Below are 20,957 nucleotides of genomic sequence, written 5' to 3' on the forward strand. Positions count from 1 at the left end.
GGTGGCATGATCTGGTTTTTAAGTTATATACAATTTAGGAAACAAACTTATTCCCCTTTGCTGAGTGAACATTACAGCAGAACTAGGGGGTGAACAAGGCTTTCTTGTGGATCTCAAATGAATCTACCCTAAAAGCCCAGCCACTGCAACATTCCTTTCCCAGTCCCCTTATTTGTTTTATTCCATTTCAAAGTGCAGTAGCAAAAAAGGCATTTCTTTACTTATCTAATTTAGTAGTTTCACTGTTTCAAAGTCCTTGCAGTTAGACTTGTGGTCCTACCTGGTCTGTACCACCCCACAGGAGCCAATGTGGGTTTTAACCTAGGATGTGCAGCCTAGATGGCCGCTTCACTGCTTTGAGCAGGGAATGCATTGAGGGGGGAAAGAGTTACCAGCCTTTTCTGGGATATAGGGAACAGATTATACTGAGTCAGACTATTGATCCATCTAGTTCTGCATTCTCTCTACACCAACTGGCAGCAAGTCTCTAATGTAAAATTTCCCAAACTTGGGTCTCCAGCTGTTTTTGGACTACAGTTCCCATCATCCCTGACCACCAGTCCTGCTAGCTAGGGGTGGTGGCAGTTGCAGTCCAAAAACAGCTGGAGACCCAAGTTTGGGAAACCCTGCTGTAATGTTTCAGACAGGAAACCTTCTAGCCTGACTTGGAGTTGTCAGGAGTTGAACCTGGGACCTGCAGCCTACGAGGCATGTGCTGTATCATTGAACTATGATCACCTCGGGCATTTCCAGAAGGCCCAGATGCATGGCACTGAACTCAGCCAGGAGCACCGGTAGGAGCTATTCTTTGTACATCACCCTAATCCAATTTGTAAACTCGCTCACCTAATCGCCTGTGCCGAGTAAGAATCCTCTCCAGGTGACCTGGTAAAGGTAAAGGGACCCCTGACCACTAGGCCCAGTCGTGGCCGACTCTGGGGTTGTGACGCTCATCTCAGTTTACTGGCCGAAGGAGCTGGCGTACAGCTTCTGGGTCATGTGGCCCGCATGACTAAGCCGCTTCTGGTGAACCAGAGCAGCGCACAGAAACGCCGTTTACCTTCCCGCCAGAGTGGTACCTATTTATCTACTTGCACTTTGAGGTGCTTTCAAACTGCTAGGTTGGCAGGAGCAGGGACCAAGCAATGGGAGCTCACCCCGTCATGGGGATTCGAACCGGCGACCTTCTGATCGGCAAGTCCTAGGCTCTGTGGTTTAACCCACAGCACCACTGGCATCCCACACCAGGTGACCTGACAGAGAAGCAAAAGCCGGTTCTCTCTTCATCTTTGTAAGGCCACAAATGTCTAACAGAAGAAATATAGTAAACATGTTTGAGGGTTAGTAATGGGGGGCGGGGGCAGGAGGGCTAGATTTGCAAGGCTGCCCTACTTGGCAATCCTAAAACCAGATACCTTCTGAAAATATGTCTACTTCTGAATATATTGTGTCCTAGAGATGAAAAATTAAAAGTGTCCTAGTCATTACAGTGAACTACATGGTCTAGCTGTAGATCCGTCAGTAAGTAGCATTCTGGCTTACTCAGGGATCTGACTGTCTGTTGTACGAGCTCAGCATTTTGAGTTTTGTCCAGAAGCAAAGCAATGAATGAATTTTCTTCAGAGCTCAATTTTGTTGTCAGAAAGCCAAACTGACTCAGAGGAATGGGTGGAGCTGCTTGTTCAGACAGGATTTTTACTTTTTGCCCTTTACCTCTGGAGCCAGAGGTCTGGCTCCCATCCAGCTGTATGAGGAGAAGATTATGGTCTTTCTCTAGGTAATTTGAAGGAGCAAAACCAAAGTGAAGTCAGGTGATCAAAAGCCGGCACTGAGTTTTTCCACAATGTTTCTCTTGATTTTGCTTATCTATTCCACTGTAACCACACGGTCCCCCCTCCCCCTTCTTTTTAAAGACTTCATGAGCAGTTTCTTGTATGCACAAAATTGCAGATCTGCTCATGTAGGATGAACTATCAGTGGCTCTCAACTCTGAGGTTTTGCGGACCTCTCAAAAATTGCCAGGAACCACTTAATAAACTTTATTTCTTCTACTGTGACAATATCATCAAAACCATTATGAAAATCACAGGTCGGGCTACTGGCATGAATCCCTTTAACTGGAAAAAATATATATCATGAAACTCACAGGTCCTAGTCCCTGGCCTTGATAGTCTCTTCAGTAAATATAGCCCTAGTCAAAACACCCTCAGTTTCCATTACAAGAAAAGAAATCAATCAAATGCAAGGCCAGCTACAGCATAGCTGTCAACTTTTCCCTTTTCTTGTGAGGAATCCTATTTGGAATAAGGGAATTTCCCTTTAAAAAAGGGAAACGTTGACAGCTATGAGCTACAGAAGTTCTTGACTGTACCACCTTATGAAGCCAACATGGGGGAGATGTTTTGTGAACATTTTTGGCCAGAGAATTCACTATCTGTCCTCAGTGATTCCATGTGCTCCTTGGGGAGAGTCTTGAAACTATTCATGGGGGTGAGGGGTGGAGAAGCGTTAGGTGCTGAAGCAAATGGATCAACAGTCCTTTGCTTCAAGCCAATTATGCTTAGTTTGCTAAGGAGGTGTATGCAGATTTTGGATCTTAAGTTTTGATGCCATGGATTGAACTTGAGGCCTTCTGCATTTAAAGCAAGTGCTTCACTGAGCTATGGCCTCTCCCCATCTGAATGGCAACTGAAAGAATTGCAGTGAGGGCTGATGCCATCCACTTGCGTGGTTTTTCTTTGCTCAGAGAGCCCTTTTATACATGCTTTGTTGTAGTTAATCACTCCTAACAGTGCAAATGGGAGCGGAACCAGGGCAAAAGTCTTCCCATGCTATGTTGGTGGGAAATGAAACTGCTTGCAGTCTGGCAATGGGATGCCCCATAGTTTAACATTTGCACTTCTCTCAGTTTTGCAATGCAGTTCTCCAACCCCCAAATGTGCACAAAAATGCAGACATTAAGAGAAAATGTGCATAGGCTTCCGGTCCCACCTGCCTTAATGGAGACATCCCCCACGATGACGGAGGATTGTCGGCGAACAAAAAACAAGGATGGCAGAGGGTATATCATCCTTACAAATTCCCCACAGGAAATGGGCTTCGCTTGCAATTCTTCTTGGTACCTGGCTCTCACTCCGGCATGGAATGTGGAAGGCAAGGAGGCGCTGAGTACAAAAGCACTTCACTTGGCGAAAACCCTCCTACGTCGCCATTAAGAAGCAGAGGTTATCCATTTAGTTGGATTTATAGTTGATTTTAAAGTACCAGTGCGTTATGGAAAAGGGTTGCAACAACATACTGCAGAACATATCAGCTACAGGGATCAAGGGTTTGAACTGAGATAAGATTTTCTTTAGTGTGGGAATCGTTTGGGGAGAGGGAAACCCATGGTTTGTTTATTCTAAGCTTCTTTTATATATTTATGATTTGGCAATCCTCTCCAGAATACAAGATAAAAATATATTTACAAGTGAAGAAGGGACGTTGGAGTAATATTGATATTAACAAACAAAAATGGAAACTGTATGTGATCTGAAATGAAGAAGGGGGGGGGACTCAAGAATGACTGTGTTGGAAAGACAGTAATTCCCCTCACCTCCGTTTAAAAACAACAGACAAAGAAAAAGAGACTGAGATTTGTTTGTGCTACTGACGGATTGTAATCTAAGATAAAGTTTAATTGGGCCATAAATCTCTTGCTGGAAGGAAAAGAATTTGGGGGCTGTGATAAGAACGCTGCAGAGATTCTGGGTGTTGGAAAAGGAGTATTAAATCTTCAGTGCTGAGAAAACTGCCCACCTTTTCCTAGGCTGAGATGAAAATGGCGAAGGTCTGTGACATGTTTTACTAGTGAGACAGAATGGTTTCTAGCAGACTGTCGCCTGTTCCGAGACATCGAAGCAAGGGACAGAGAGATAAGACCTCTGAGAAACTTCGAGATTCAGTTCCGCCCCAAATCATGATGGGAGAAAACAATTGGGAAGTGAAAGAAACAACACCATATATGGACAGAAGGAATCTCCAGTTTTCACACGCAGAACAGAATAAAGATAATAGTTAAGAGTTCCACACCTGAAGCATTATAAATTTATATATTATAACATCACAAATGGAAATCATTAATTAAGTAGCTGTTGAATAAGGGATGATTATTATAACTGAAATATAACTGATATTAATTAAGATTATGCAACACAGTGATATAAGATCGGAAATGCACCTGTTCCACCATGCAGGGAGCCATTTTAACTGAAATGTATTAGTTGGAAGTTGATTGGCATTCTGATAATTGTATAATTTGGGAATCAATTGTTATTGTTATAATTTAGCTATTATTGGGGGTATATTGGAAAACTACTTTTTAAATTTACAAAAAAAGGTGTGCATAAAAATGTATATCTTAATGACAGTAACATAAAAATCAATGCTATTGTGGGGAATTGCTTGCAAAATTATGTATGCTAGACAAAATATATATATCTGCAAACTGAACCCAAGTCTGGATAAAAGAGAAGTGGTGAAAAAATGACATTGACCGATTCATCCATCTTTACTTCCAAATGGTGACTTAGGTAGCAAGAAAAGCTCATGAAAATTCAACACAGAATTAATATGTGAGTGAAATATAAGTAGGTTTACTCAGTTCTGATAAGCCATAGTCGCCAGGTTTGCTGCTGATATACATTTGTGGAAATGCTGCTTTAGACAAAGAAAGCTGGGAATCAAGCAGAGGATTTAGCCTTCAGTTGTAATTGTGAAACCACTTATTCTACAGAAGTCCCTTTGAAGTTAATGGGCTCTCCTGCAGACGGTGGCTGGAGGCTTGCAGACAGATTCTGGAGGCTTGCAGCAGCTCATCTGCCTGCAGTGCTGGCATAATGCCTCTCCACTCTCTGTGCTACCCCACGGTTGGTGATGTTGATCTGACACATCAGGTAACAGGCTTGATATTAAGCAGGGGTGGTTTTTTTGCTTTTTGTTTTGCTGATGCTGCAAGTTTTCATCTTATTTGTTCCTTGCTCAGTTTGTATATATTCCCCTTTCTCCAGTTTGCAGAACCTGAGTCAGATTATATCACAGACAAGCAAAACATAACAATGTGCAGATGACGGTCAAAATGAGCATATTCTGCATATGTATGTAACATGATCACAGCACCATTAAAAAAGAGAGATTAGCCAGCTCTATATGCTTTTCTCGATCAAGTTGTTTTCTCCATTCTCCAAAGGGATTCCAACAAAGCCTCTCTAGGAAGCAAACTCCATAATCAGGGTTCTACCACTAAGAAGACCTAGCTCCGTGTGTCACCGTTAGTCTAGTGCAGGCACCCCAAACTCGGTCCTCCAGATGTTTTGGGACTACAATTCCCACTATCCCTGACCGCTGGCCCTGTTAGCTAGGGATGATGGGAGTTGTAGTCCCCAAACTTCTGGAGGGCCGAGTTTGGGGGTGCCTGGTCTGGTGCATGGCTGAATAACCTTTGCCCTTCCTGATGTTGATGGGCTATAGCTCTCACAATTCCCGATCATAAGCTATGTTGCTGGGCCACAGGTTCCCCAGCCTTTGTCTAGCTTTTCACACAGAAGACCTAAAAGGGTGGTTTGGTTCCTATGTGGTGTTCTCATAAGAAACCAATTTCAGGCCCAAGATAAAACGTTTCGGGAAGGTGTGGGCATGTAGCCCTTGGCGTAATTTCCAAAGCTGACTGCGACGGATCAGTTTAGACAATTCTGGCAAGAGCAGTCTCTTTCTCCTTTCGCAGGAAGCGAGAGGGAGAAAGAAGGAGGTGGTGGGAAGCAGTGCTATTTTTCTAGAAAAAGAGGTGCCACAACTCACCCCTTTTCTCTAATAATGGAAATGGCTCCCACCTGAAAGGTGCCAGAACTCAGTTCCGGCTAGTTCCAACTGGAAAAAGCCCTGTTTAGGAAGACAGTGCAAATGGGCGTGGGGGGGGGGAGGTCTGCTTTTGGCATTGGTCTTCCCCACAGCTGGCTTGGGTTCTTCCCCTTGGTGGGCCCACCCCACTGGCAGATTACCTCTGAAGGAATGCATGACTTGGAATAAAAAGGATTGCCCACCCCTCTTTCGGAGGCTTACCAAAAGTAAGCAAAACTTAACAATGAGGCTGGTAGCAGTTATGCTTGGTCTCTCGCTTATTCACTCCTTCAAAATCATCATCTGTGAACTTCCCCTCCTGTCTAGGCATTAGAACTTTGACCCTCAACAGGCAAATTAACTTCAAACCCCATAATTTGGACTCTCCTCCAAACCTGTACCAAAGTTTTGCCGTTATTTTACAGAGTTTTGCAGAGAAACCTCCCCATTCTGTAGTGCTCCGCAAACTGATTAATTGATACATCAAACACAAGGTTCGTGCTTAACTACAAGCCCCAAAATTTGGGATCCTCTGCAAGCAGCGGGACCACCATCAACCATTCTCAGCTGCAAGCAGGTCTTCCCTTCAGACTGGAATCAGCTTTGCCTATAGTCCCTGAGGGGACATAGATCAAGAGCCCCCCAGTAACATCCTCTCACCAAACCTTTGAAACAACCTATTTTCCCCTGGCTGTCAACAAATGTTAAATATTCTGTTATGTCAGAGTGAGGAGATGTAGTGGGGATCTTACATATGCAGGGATGTCTTGGATAATAAATCACTTTTGAGTCTATATGACTGATGACCCATGAAATCTCCACAGGCCTTCTAGTTTTAACAGTCACAAACACTAATCTTGGCTGTCGGAGGAAACTAGTGTATTCTATTGAGCCATAGTAAACTTTCCACTCAAAAGCATGGTAGTTACCAAATGGTTATTGAAAAGAGGAGAAGAGGAGGAGAAGAGGAGGTTAAGAGCCTGGAGAAGAGGAGGTTAAGGGGTGATATGATAGCCATGTTCAAATATATAAAAGGATGTCACATAGAGGAGGGAGAAAGGTTGTTTTCTGCTGCTCCAGAGAAGCGGACACGGAGCAATGGTTCCAAACTACAAGAAAAAAGATTCCACCTAGGAAGAACTTCCTGACAGTAAGAGCTGTTCGACAGTGGAATTTGCTGCCAAGGAGTGTGGTGGAGTCTCCTTCTTTGGAGGTCTTTAAGCAGAGGCTTGACAACCATATGTCAGGAGTGCTCTGATGGTGTTTCCTGCTTGGCAGGGGGTTGGACTCGATGGCCCTTGTGGTCTCTTCCAACTCTATGATTCTATGATTCTATGAAGAGCTTGCTGAGAAGCAATAGTGATTCCTTGCCTCTCTTTCTGACATGGATCTGGGCCCCCTTTTGGTGCTATTTCTCCTAATACACAAATAAACACCAGGGCTGTTCATGTCCCATATTTATTTTAATGCCTTGTCTGCTTACTAGTGTACGGACATCACACAGTGCTGTGCCACAATGTTGAAGTTCTTTGGAGCTATGTCTAGTTGTCTTGCACTCCAGCTTTTTGTACTGACTCTTATTGTATGTATGCATAATGATGGATGCATCAACTTGGGGTCTAAAGATTTTGAACATGTGCAGAGTGTTTTCCTTAAACCGTTGAAAAAGAGCAAAGCCTGCAGGCCCTAGGCAGTCCTGAGCCATGGCTTTTCTTCTTTTAGAACCAAAGCATTCTTAGCCATCTTGTTGGCCTCATCCATTGGGCTCTCCTTACATCCTTAGCTGCAGGGGTATTCAGTTATCAAGGAAGCAAAAGGAGAGACAAGAGTTAATGCACAGTAAGAATTGCAGCACCGGCCCATGTGAGTCACAACTCAACAGATTTTATAAAACCGCTAAGGAGATTAACTCAATAACCAGTTTACCTGTCAGCATCAAGTCCTCCCCCCTCCCAAAATACCCCTAACACATCTTCAAAAAACTGCTGCCTGACAGACTGACGCTTTCCAGAGTCAGGTGGTGTCTGGCTTGAGGAATTCACTGTGTTTCCCCCCTTCTCTCTCGGTGTTAAGCATTTTCATAGGTGAGGTTTAAGCCATTTATCACTTATCACATTCCTATGCCTTCCTTAAGGAGTTCAGAATGGGATCCATTTTATTCTATTGCCATTTTGCCCTCGCAACATCCTGGGAGGCAGGCAGGCTGAAAAAGAGTTAATGACCCCCAGGTCAGGCAGTGAGCTTCACAGCTGAATGGAAATTTGAACCCAGGGCTCTCGTTCAAGCCCAATACTTTATCCACTATACCGAACCTGCTCTTCTTATCCATCTTGCATGGTTGTCAGATGCACATTAAATGTGTATATTTACCACTTGTATATTGCATTGGTGTTTGGATAGCTCAGTCGGTAGAGCTTGAGACTCTTAATCTTAGGGTCGTGGGTTCAAGCCAAAAGATTTCTGCATTGCAGGGGGTAGGACTACAGTAGATTACTCTTGTGGTCCCTTCCACCTCTATGATTCCAACTGATGGGAATGATTGGTGGAGCATCTGCTTTGCTTGCAGAAGGTCCCAGGTTCAATCTTTGGCATTCTAGGTATGGATTTGAGGGACCCCTGTCTGCAACCCTGGAGACCCACTGATAATCAGCATAGTCAGGTCAACAATCTGATTCAGCATATGGCATCTTCCTTCCTTCTTCCACTGTTCCTCTAGCTGTGTCCCATGTCTGCGTCATGCTCTGACTTAAGGTGGATCATGCTAACATTACCATTGCCATTTTCTTTTTGCTCTTGCAAAGGAACTAAAGGGGAAGAGAGATTGGACACAGTAAGTAACTGAAAGTAGCTTCTGTGTAATAGATGAAGCTTAAAGGTGAGTCCTGGCTCTAAGAAGGTTGCATATTAAAGCAAAGAACTAGTATTAGAGGCATACTGGACTGGAGGTAGTACACAATCATCATGGCTAATAGACACTTTTAAAACCATCCAGGTTGAGAAAGATCTAGAAATTTGGTCAAAATTGAAGCTTTCCTTGTTAGACCGGATCACTGCTATAAAGATGAATGTATTGCCAAAAATGCTGTTTTTGTTTCAAACTTTACAGATTGTGGACAAGATGGATTGTTTCAAGAGGTGGCAAAGAGATATTTCTAAATTTGTCTGGCAGGGCAAAAAGCCCAGAATAAAATTCAAAATATTGACTGATGTTAAAGAAAGAGGGGGGTTTGCCCTGCCAGACATGAAGTTATACTATGAATCAGCAGCATTCTGCTGGTTGAAAGACTGGCTACTTCTTGAGAACACTGATATCTTGGATTTGGAAGGGTTTAATAATGCTTTTGGGTGGCATGCATATTTGTGGTATGACAAGGTAAAAGCTAATCGAGCATTCAAAAACCATATTGTCAGGAAAGCTGTGTTTAATGTCTGGATAAGATATAAAGATTTACTGGAAAACAAGACCCCAAGGTGGTTATCACCTATGGAAGCTAAGGCTTTGAAAAAACTCAATATGGAGGCCAAATGGCCGAAATATTGGGAGATACTAGAACAAGACCGAGACACATTGAAACTGCAGAGTTTTGAGAAATTAAAAGATAAAGTGCGAGATTGGTTACACTATCATCAAATCAGGGAGGCCTTTAACGTGGACAAAAAAAATAGGCTTCCAGGTGGAAAAATCGAAATTAGAAACAGAATTGTTAGAACCTAAAACTAAGATACTCTCGAGAATGTACAACTTGCTGTTGAAATGGAATACTCAGGATGAAACAGTTAAATCAGCTATGATCAAATGGGCACAGGACATTGGTCATAACATTATGTTTGCAGACTGGGAAAAGTTGTGGACCACCGACATGAAATTTACGGCATGTAATGCCTTAAGAGAAAATATTATGAAAATGATCTATAGGTGGTACATGACCCCAGTCAAGCTTGCAAAAATTTATCACCTGCCTGACAATAAGTGCTGGAAATGTAAGGAAACTGAAGGAGCATTCTTTCACCTTTGGTGGACATGCCCAAAGGTTAAGGCTTTCTGGGAAATGATTTATAATGAACTAAAAAAAGTATTTAAATATACCTTTCCTAAGAAACCAGAGGCCTTCCTTCTGGGCATTGTCGGCCAAATGGTGCCAAAGAAAGATAGAACACTCTTTATGTATGTAACAACCGCAGCAAGAATACTCATCGCAAAGCATTGGAAGACACAAGATTTGCCCACTCTGGAAGAATGGCAGATGCAAGTGATAGACTATATGGAATTGGCAGAAATGACTGGCAGAATTCGAGACCTGGGAGAAGAGTCGGTGGAAGAGGACTGGAAGAAGTTTAAAGAATATCTCCAAAAACATTGCAAAATGTTTGAATGCTAAAATGATGTGGGATATAAAGATAATATGGCATCAGTGACATAGTAAAAAGAAATATGTAAAAATGTTTTAAGGAAAAAAAGGGGTAAGACCAGAGTAAAATTATGTCGAAACTAAACAAAGGATATAAGGGATTAAGTTATAAAGAATTTGCAAGATTGTATTTAAAGAGTAAGGGGAAATAGAAGACATAATAGGTTGGAATGTATAATATTGATTAAGATTTGAAAAAGGGTAAGGAGCTGCTAAATCTGATTGAGTAAAGGGGAACGCAGGAAAGGGAGATGTGAGGAAGTCAGGAAAGAGGGTTATAAAGACAAGAATCAAAAAACTAATTTTTCTTTAACTTTTGTTCTTTTTTTATTTTTTCTGTTATATACTGTGTTTGTTGTGTTGCTGTTTTTTACTGTATTTCTCTTTTGTTGTTGTTTCCCTTTTTTTTAATTGTAATATTTGCTTTTCTACACAAAACCAAAATAAATATTTATTAAAAAAGAAAAAAGAAAAGAAAAAAGAAAAAAAAATAAAACCATCCAGGTTGATGGGCATCACTACATGTTTTGGCAGAAAATCCCATAGTTTAACTTGGCACTGGGCAAAATAGTGATTCCTTTTGTGTACCTTGCATCTTCATTGGATGAGTCCAGGCTTTAGCATTATGAGAAAGGGAGAAAAACATCTCTCCAGCCAACTTTGCCTGCTTTGGTTTTTCCCCTTAAGATTTCTTTATACTACTACTATTCCCCATAAGCACCGTGATCATAGTGTTGTTGTGAGAAGGCTGAAATGGGCACAAGGAGAAACCACTGCTTGGGACTCCTTGAAGACAGACATGCTTCATATCTTGATGATGAAATGCACAACACAGTGTGTGGCTTAACTAACTTTCTTGTGTTATCTGCTCTGCGCATAGAACATTTTCCTGCTTTCCAGTTGCGGTACAGGTTGTGTTGATCTGTGGTGTTATGCTTATCATTTGTGGATGGTATTGATTGGTGCTGGGGAACTTGCAAGTACATACAATTGTTGGATGGGGTGGATAAGGAAAAATGTATGGGGGTTTTTAGCTGTTGTGTAAGACTTATTTTATTTGTATTGTGCACATAAAAAGCAGTTCTTCCTAACAGACTGTGCACTAGACCCAGAAAAGTCTGTTGACACTCATAGTTCGGAGTAAGTCGTGCCAGTTAGAGTCAGGTTCTTTTCATCACTGAAACATGGCCTGAATGTGCATATATACAAACAACTAAGCATATACAGATTTTATGCAAATTAGAACAATGTGCCAGCTTGCGAGGTCTTTTTATGTACCTAGCAGCTGCCCAGACACTGACACTTACTTCTGAGTAAATATGCCTAGAATTGCACAGTAAATCCCCTGCACCAGTGACCCAAGTTCTTTTTCATTGGTTCCTTCCTATGAACGCAGCTATGATGCCCTGACTTTAAAAGAAACCACAAAGCCTAATCATCATGTTATCTCCAGACTTAGTCTGCTCTTGGAACCCTTCCCTCTTGCCCCCTTTTTATTCTCCTCTTGTAATAGCTTCCACATGCTCATGCAAAAGCGTGGCACATTTTTAAAATCCTTGGCATAGAAATCAATTAAGCAAAGCGGCCGGGACTTCACAGCAGCACTACAGCAGGAGAAGCGATTTAGAAACGCAGCGATCTTACTTTGCAAATTGTGACCCGATCTTGAGCTCAAGCCCACCAAGGAGAGGAACGAACCAAAACACAAAGTAACACTTCATATGGAACGGAGATGATTATGGGGTTCTCTTTTGAGGAGAGCCCATGTCGAAAAGGAAGGTGTACGTCATCTTCAAAAATGGCAAATAATCATGTTGGTCTGTTTCTGTTGTTGTCCAGGAGGCAGTTCCAAAAGCAACAGTAGAGCCAATGAAAATGTCACAAAATAGTGAGCAAGCTTTTGATGCTACCCAAGTGAATGAATGGTGAGAGAGAGAAAAAAGAAATGTTCCTGGGCATTATGAAGAAAGCCCTGGGCCACACCAACACCATATATTTAAAAGACACCTACAGCACTTTAAAAGCCATGGCATTCCCCCCCCCCAAATCCTGGGAACTGCAGTTTGCTTTGGATGCTGGGATTTGTAGCTCTGTTGGGGGGGGGGCGGTCCTACTCTCAGCACCATTAACAAACTACTGTTCCCAGAATTCTTTGGGTGAAGCCATGACTGTTCAAGTGGTGTGGATGTGACCTGCCTACATTTGGTGAGATAGCCTGGTGCATAAGAGGACAAACTAAAGCTGTGATCCCATGCATACCTCTGAGAGAGTAGAGGTGGTATTCAGCATGGAAATGAATGAACATGGTTAAGTTAGGCCCGTTGATTTCATTAGATCTAATCAGAATAAAACTTAGCTGAATACCACCTTAAGTCCCTGTACCAAGAGGGACTCTTCTGCTGATCCTAACACTGGAGAGGGTCTCCTCCAAGCCTGAAGCTGAACTACCACCAGCTTCTTAAGCACCATGCCCCCCCCCCAATGTATATTTGCCGCTGACTGATAGTTCTTTAGCACTTTTGGGTTCTGGGACGTACTCCTAAGGAGTGGGAGCACCATCACCTCCTTCAGGTGGATGGTACCTTCTCCAGTGAAGCATCATTCCCTGGACCCACCCAGGCCAGCTTTTTTCCTTCTTCCTCCATTCCTCCAGCTTTGCCTGATGAAGAGTTCTGGATAACTTGAAAACTTTCTCATGCTTTTGTGACACTTTACTTTGCCTAATTAAGTTTTTTTTTTTTTAAAAAAAGGATTACTTTTTATTATTTATTTCTCCAGCTATAAATACAAAACCATAAGATCTTGGTATATATTAGCAGTGCATGTGAATTATTGTTCTAGTTAATAAATACATTTTAAGCCATAGCTAGACCATTAAGAGTATGACTTTTTTTATAAACAAAATATTGAATTTTATAAATTATTCATTTAGTTAAAAATACATATAGACTGCCCCCCCCATACAAAATCCCAGTCTGGTGTACAACAAGATTTGCAAAAGAGATAAAATACTATTAAAAACAGTACAGGATGATCATAAAAATGACATACGGTTTTCCAGCCGTAACTAGATTTTTTCCAGACATAACTTTCAACATATGCTATATAATAGTGAAACCGCTATAGAATAGAAAAGCGAACTCTGTTATAACTATGAACAAAGCTTTTTGATCCGACGTGTATTCCTGCTATGTCTCTCCCAATAACGAATATGGGATTAATGAGTCCTGCACTTCGTTATTTATTGGAACAACAAAGTGGCCTAATAAAGGTATTTCTAAAAGTTTGCGGATTTTTGTCTTGCAGACCAACATTGCTACATTTGCTTTTTGCATAAACCAAAACATGACATGCTTTTTGGATATTGTAGAGCAGCCTTCATCAACCAGATGTTTTGGACTACAATACCTATGAGTCCCAGGTTGAACGTTGTCATCCACAACATCTGGAGAGCACCAGTCTGGTGACAGCTGTTGCAGAGAGAGAAGCCACATTTCTTTACCTTAACTGAAGCCAAGAGAGGCAACTCTGAAGAGCATGCCTTGAAGACTGGGATCAACCTTCAGCACCATTCCTTGCGTCTGCATCTTAATAGGCAGGTGTTCCCTTCCTGCTGCCTGAAAGCTGCATCGCTGTTGTAAAGTTGTAAAGTTTACACCACAGATTGAATGTGGTAACAGCCTCAAGAAACCCCACGGAAATATAGTCCGGAGCAGGTGGGCAGAGAAGCAATCTCTATCAGAGAATCTCAACATCCTCACCAAAATACCAAAGAAGTATTTGTGGAAAGCCAGGGTTGTGAAACTGGTATAAAATGGATGCAAATGTGTAGGCCATGTGCAACTGCAGATTTGAACCAGGTGAAAACTGGTTGATTTCCATGGATTCTCTCAAAATACTCTGGAGGCTGTTCTGGATGCGGACAGTTGTTTGTTAAGAGATCTCACCTGCCTCGCAGAACTATTCCTGGGATAAGAACAATTGCAAGGATAACAACAGGAAGCTTTAAAGAAGGAACTATTGGAAACTCAAGGCAGTAGAAACATAAGATGTTTGGACCCCACTGAACTTGAAGCATGGGAAGCCCCAACAAAAAATTATAATTTGGCAAAATATTTGGACTATATGATATGTATTTGTATAATTTGGAATATTTAATGTGATCTGACTGGATTGTTAAAATTGAAAACTTAATAAAAAATATTTTTTTAAAAAAGAGAAAAATTCCAATGTAAAGTAGTTTTAAAATGGTAGCAGTAACTCCACAAGCATAAAGGCTCTTTTCCTGACTGGGTTCAAATTTGATTTCTGCTGGGTGGCTCTCCGCTGGGTGAAGGACCTCTGATCAGATAGCTCTTATGAGTTGGAGACACCGTTGCGAGATGCACCTTCGTGGAGAGCCTGCTTCCGCCATTCCAAGAGTGTGAAATACCTCTTTCATGAAACAAGCAAAGCTGATAGATTTCATTGTAGCTTTTAAGCAGCTAAATGCTAGTTAAAACCTGTAAACATGTCCACATGCCTTCCTCTAAGCAGCGAGGTTCTTAACGTGTGGCGCCTCCTGGATTAAGTAAGATCCTTCATGCAGCTACGCCGGGGAACCAGCTGGGACTTTAGCCTTAGATACAGTTATACTTATTGTCATATTTCTATATACCCAAGCTATTCTTTATGATGGAAAGGAGGTGGGTGCCGCAGTCATGGGTTGATCAAGGAGCTGGTGGAAACCTAGACATGATTAACATGCAGCGTATGTGTTTGTGACTTTGCCAAACCTTTACTGGGTCTAAGGCCAGTTTTGTGAATTTCTGTGCACATCTGCAGTACTTGCATGCAGTAGAAATCAGTGATCAGTGTTGGTTTTTACCAAGGTTAGTGGGCCTCCAGATTATGTTGGACTCCTCCTCTCAGCGGATGCAGCTACCATAAACAATGGGCAGGGAGGGTGGATGGGAGCTCCAGTCCATCAACATTGGGAGGGCCAAAGTTTTCCCATCCCTAGTTGAAACCATGTCCTCTTAAATGCTACTTCTCCTGAGATGTTTTGTGCTCATGTTTGGATGCCTGAGTAAAATGCTTACTTTTTCCTTTAAGAACCACACACACAAACAAACAATCCTCAAAGGGAAATTTTGACCCCTTCAGAAGACATTCTTCATGGACTCAAAGCTCATCCTTTATGAACTTCATATGACACACGTAACAAGAGCACCGCTGGATCAAGCCAAAGGCTCATCATAGTCTGGCATTCTCTTCTCTCAATGGCCAGCCAAACATCTATGGGAAGCCTGCAAGGGGGATCTGAGCGTGACAGCCCTTACTGCAATTGTAACTCCCAGCAACTCGTATTCAGAAGCGTACTGGGTTTAGGACATAGACGTTGTGCCTAGTAGCCACTGACCTTCTGTAAAAATCAGTCTAATCTACTTTTAAAGCCCTCCAAATGAGTGGCCATCACTACTTCTTGTTGAGAGCAAATGCCATAGCTCAACTATGTATTATGAAGAAGTGCCTTTTTTGTGTCTGTCCTGAATCTTTCAACGTTCAGCTTCACAGAATGTCCCTGAGTTCTAGCGTTCTATATCAATTTTCTCCACACCTCAGCTCAGTCATGTCCCTCCCTTACTCTCCTTACATTGAGATCCCAGGGGTTGAACCTGCACCTTCTGCATGCCCAGCAGATGTTCTACCACAGAGCTATGAATCTTCCTGTATAACTCATAAGGATACCTAATGCAGTCAAGAACGACTGGAAGATTGGCTGCACTTTGCAAACTAAAGTTGCAGTCAATTGGTTTTTTAAAAAAAACAATTATCTTTGTATGATCTTTATCATGTTTTTCTTGTAAAGAGATATTAAACCCCACAGGGGGTGATATAGACTGGGGTGTGCATATGTGTGTGTGTGTGTGAGAGAGAGAGAGAGATTGTGTGTGTGTGTGTGTGTGTGTGTGTGTGTGTGTGTCTACTGTGTTTGTCTGTATACAGTACATGCAAATTGTGTTATATACAAATACACATACATAGGCACACATGTAGAAATCCCATTGTTTAGATTTCTGTCACAAGCGATGAGAATATTTAATTTTCTTTTATCTCTGGGGTTTTCATTATCATTTAAATTTCATTTCACACTAATTGATCTGGGATTAGCAAAGCCATTATTCAGAAATCAGACTTAAGACGAGCCAGAATGTGATGAATAATTCATGACACCCAATTACATGTTACGAACCTGGTGTACTTTAAAAAAAACAAAAAACTTGCTTCGAACTTCTGTCTGTTGTGAAATGAAATGACGCGTAGGCACTTAAAAGTCAAGCAACAGCACCACGCTCTCTTAGCGCAGCTGTGCTCTCTGAACCTTGCCACCTCCTTACTTCAAACTCAAGTCTTAAACACGGGGGAGGGAGAGGGGGAACTGGCTTTCACAATATCCAGAAACTACAGATCACCTTGTCCTCAAGAAAAAAAGTGAAGAGAAGCCCTGGGGAGAGAAAAAGAAAGAAAAAGAAAAGAGCAGAAGTAACTTGATGAGCCGGAGAATGCAGTTTAGCAGGGAAATGTGGCACCAGAGCATGCCGCCTGATAGCTAAATTCTAATGCATAGTGAAAAGATGTATGTGCTTGGCAGAAAAGCCGTGGCTGGGCTCGTATAGTATTTTTCTCCCATCCTGAGATACATTATCAGGAAGAAGATGAGTGATTCACTTGCCAAGGGATGCTTGCAGAAGGAAATAAAGTGGTGCCCCGCAAGGCGAACGCCTCGCAAGACGGAAAACCCGCTAGACGAAAGGGTTTTCTGTTTTGGAGGTGCTTTGCAAAACGAATTTCCCTATGGGCTTGCTTCGCAAGACGAAAATGTCTTGCGAGTTCCTGCGGGTTTTTTTTTCCTCCCCCCCCTTTTTCTAAGCCGCTAAGCCGCTTATCAGCTGATCCGCTAAGCCGCTAATAGCGCTAATCCGTCAATGGGCTTGCTTCGCAAGACGAAAAAACAGCTAGACGAAGAGAATCGCGGAACGGATTCTTTTCGTCTTGCGAGGCACCACTGTATCCTGGTGCCCCTGTTGAGAAGCCTTCAGGAACATAGGAAGCTGTCCATGTGGTTCGGTATTATCCACAATGACCAGCAGCCGCTTTCTGGGGTTTCAGGCAGCGCTTTCCCAGCCATCCCTGGGTGGACATGGGACCTTCTGCATGCAAATCAGATGCTCTGTTAGTGAATTACAGCCCTTCCTCCCTCATCAGAACAGCAGCCATCTTTTATTTTTTAAAAAAGTGCCTCTTACGAGTGCATAAGAAAATTCTCATGTGGGAACTGACCGTGGGAGCTGCTTCAACACTACCTTTTCCCAGGGGGCAGGAGAGCTTGTGAGTGCACCCCCGTGACAGCAGGGAGCCCCAGGGCAGGGGCATGTGCAGTCTGTTCTGGCGTGAGCTTAAGTTAAAGAGATAGCAGCAGAAGTGAAAGTCCTACTGCTACCTATAAATACACTGGTGAGTGGGACTGGTTGCCCATCTTCCATTTCTGTATTTTGGATCTGCTAGTAGTAATTATTATGCTCCTCATATGTAAGTTGTTAAGTTCAGGCTTCCTTTAAAAACCCAAACCTTTTTGTCCTATGGAATTGTTTTGTGCTGCTTTAAACGTGGATTTTTGTTTTGGTATTTGTTTGTGATATTTTTAGGATGTTGTAAACCACTCAGAAGTTTCTTTGAAATACGAAGTGGAATACTAATTGCCTAAATAAATACATTCTGCAGATGTGGAAGTCGTATCTGTAACATTTCAAGGGGCAGTTTTTTGCTTAGTTCTGCGAAAGGGCCACTGTGACCATGAGCTCCCTGCATATGAATAGAAAACTGAAATACCAATAATAATAATAATAACAACAATAATAATACCACTGGCCTGTTGCATCAGTTCATAAACATTTAGCCCTAAGTGCAGACATGGAAGTAACCTTTGCACTTTGGACTAAGGCAGCGGTACCTCTCTAACCTTTTATTTAATATAACAGCCTTATTTAATAAAGCAGCCTTGAACCCAGTATTCCCTAGGAATGCTTAGAAACAAACAAAAAAATATAAAAAAAATCAGTATTTTGAAATCAGTAGTTAAAACCTAGGCAAAAACCTGCTGCTTAATCTCAGGAACCTTCATGCACAATTTGGTTAAAATCAGTGCCATTCTGAAATGTCCAGTCCACCATCCTGATTCAAAATGGCATCTAGTTGTATCCAAACGTCGGCGAAAACCCGTTTCATTCGATCAGTGGCCATGCAAAATTTGGTTACGACATATTTTTAAAAATGCAGAGCGAGCGCGCAACTTTTCAAAATATATCGTGCGTGTTATACATATGCATCATTTAATAGACTTCTGGCTTGCTCTTCGGAGTAAAAAACAAAAACGCTCCACCTTCTTGAAAATACAGCTTTTAAAGGAAAACAACGAACAATTTCTAAACAGCAAGTTAGAGAGCAGCAGTAGAACATCCCTCCGTTAAAAGCCCAGTGCGCCCAAATGAGCGCAGCGCAGACGGGAATAAGGAAATCTCCGCAGGCCTCCCCAGCGCCGCCCCCCCCCCCCCCCCAGTCTGCATTCTTGGGTTATTCCCCTCCCGCCGCCGAAGCGCCTCTGTGACTCGCATCCTCCCGGCAGCCGCTAGGTGGCAGTCTTCGTCTTCCCTTGCCATTCCTCCCCGGGAATCTCCCGATCCCTTATCAGGGCAGCAGCTTACGTAGGCGATGCCTTGGCGCGAGCAACAGGCAGCATCTCCCTCCCTCCCCTTGAATGGGCCGCTTGCGAGCTCCCTTTTACCTGCGCGTGGAATGTCTTGCGCAATCCCTTCTCTCTCCTCGCCGAAATCCAAACTCTCCCTTCCTTCCTTCCTTCCATCCGCCTCCTCCCCCGCACGTCCCCCCCCCCCGCATCTACACGATCACCCCCACTTGGCAATCCTACTCACTGGACAGTGGTCGCCCCCCCCCCCCCATTAGAGCGCAGCAGCAGCAGCAGCAGCCCCACCTTCTCCGTCCCGGGACCTTTCATCTGCGGGAAGTTTTATGACACTTGGTTGAATGTGCAAAGTTTTTAATTAGACTCGCCAGACAGCCCGAGGCAGCAGTAGCGCCACGAAGTCTTCATGCTTCCCCTCTGCTTCTCTCTCCCTTCCAGCACAACAAGCCGCTCTACTCCTTTGAAGACAATGCCGACTATGTCTACGATGTCATGTGGTCACCAGTGCATCCCGCGCTCTTTGCCTGCGTGGATGGGATGGGCCGCTTGGATCTCTGGAACCTGAATAATGACACAGAGGTGAGGAGGGAGAAGGATCGGGGCCTGGGAGCTGACATTTTCTGCTGGGTTGCCATTATTATTATTATTATTATTATTATTATTATTATTTCATCTTATCCCTTCTTTTCAAATTGGGAGGGAAAGAGAAGAAACCGCCTTCATTAGAAACAGGCTCCCACCACAAATTCGGTGCTTGCTAATTTCATCAGTTTCCAAGGGTCCTTTTCTGGGTGCCACCAGACCTGCCTGCTCCTTTGCCCAGAGACAAAGGGCAAGTCCCCAGCATAGATTTAAAGCACACGACTTCCCCTCAAGAATCCCCGGGAACTGCAGTTTCAGGATGCTGGGAATTGTAGCGTGCTGTGCAGGGAATACTGCAGTTCCCAGGCTTCTTCGGGTGTGCTTTAAATTGGTGGGGTGTGGTTACACCCAGGATCCTCCCACCCGCTTGCACCTTCCAACTTCTGCCTCTTTGTCAGCTTCTTGATCCACCCAGTGGGAGACAAGGCGCTGCCCTTCTTTGGTTGTTGGACTCTAGCTTCTGTCAACCCAGCTAGCATGGCCGGTGCTCAGGCTAGCAACATCCGGCAGGCCGCAGGCATACCCTGTAAGCACCATCCTTCACTCATACTCTTTCTTGGCAGCAACTCTAGGGGAATATGAAACACACCAGAATGTTACTATGGGGGGACACACCTCTCTGGTGGGATGAACATAGACACTGAGCAGGCATGACCAAACCTGGCCCTCCAGATGTTTTGGGACTACAACTCCCATCATCCCTAGCTAACAGGACCAGTGGTCAGGGATGATGGGAGTTGTAGTCCCAAAACATCTGGAGGGCCGAGTTTGGCCATGTCTGAGAAGGCGGTTGGAGGCAGTAATACTTCTGAAAACCAGTTGCTACAGAGATCTCAAGGAGGAGAGTGCTCTTCTGCTGCTTGAGGGTTTCCCGCAAGCACCTAGTCAGCCACTGGGAGGACAGGATGCTAGACTAGATGGACCAATGGCCTGATCCAGGCTCCTCTTATGCTCTTACATTCAAGCAAGAGACAAGCTTGTAACTTGCTTTGTGCAAAAAGTATTGTTGTTGTTAATTTGTGATCCCTATTGTCTTAGTTCATCGCTGGCACCACCCTAACATTAAGCTAAGCCCTGTAAGGAAGGTGGGGGAGGCTGTGTCTTTGCCCAGGGGCTGTAAATCAAGCGTGGCATCTTAGCACATTCATCCCAAAGCCTTCTGCCCCAGATTAAAGACATGGCACAGATTCCTTCCTTCTCTTGTGCAGAGTTGATTCACGTTTTCAAAAAGAGTGGGTGTGTCGGGGCTGCTTTTGTTCACCTGCACTTCTGCTCCCCCCCCCCCCGTT

The 20,957-nt window shown here is 43.3% G+C and overlaps 1 protein-coding gene across 7 annotated transcripts in view; it reads left to right on the top strand.

Moving 5' to 3' along the window:
* DYNC1I1 (dynein cytoplasmic 1 intermediate chain 1) overlaps nt 1-20,957 on the top strand; it is a 201,890-nt gene that overhangs the window by 147,229 nt on the left and 33,704 nt on the right. For all 7 annotated transcript variants that reach the window (XM_081882077.1, XM_081882078.1, XM_081882073.1 and 4 more), the window contains one exon: nt 19,465-19,605. In XM_081882077.1, the coding sequence (XP_081738203.1) occupies nt 19,465-19,605 (141 nt within the window). The remainder of the gene's footprint in view (nt 1-19,464; nt 19,606-20,957) is intronic.

This window comes from Podarcis erhardii (assembly GCF_964252035.2).
Source record: "Podarcis erhardii genome assembly, chromosome: 12".
Taxonomy (NCBI): Eukaryota; Metazoa; Chordata; class Lepidosauria; order Squamata; family Lacertidae; genus Podarcis; species Podarcis erhardii.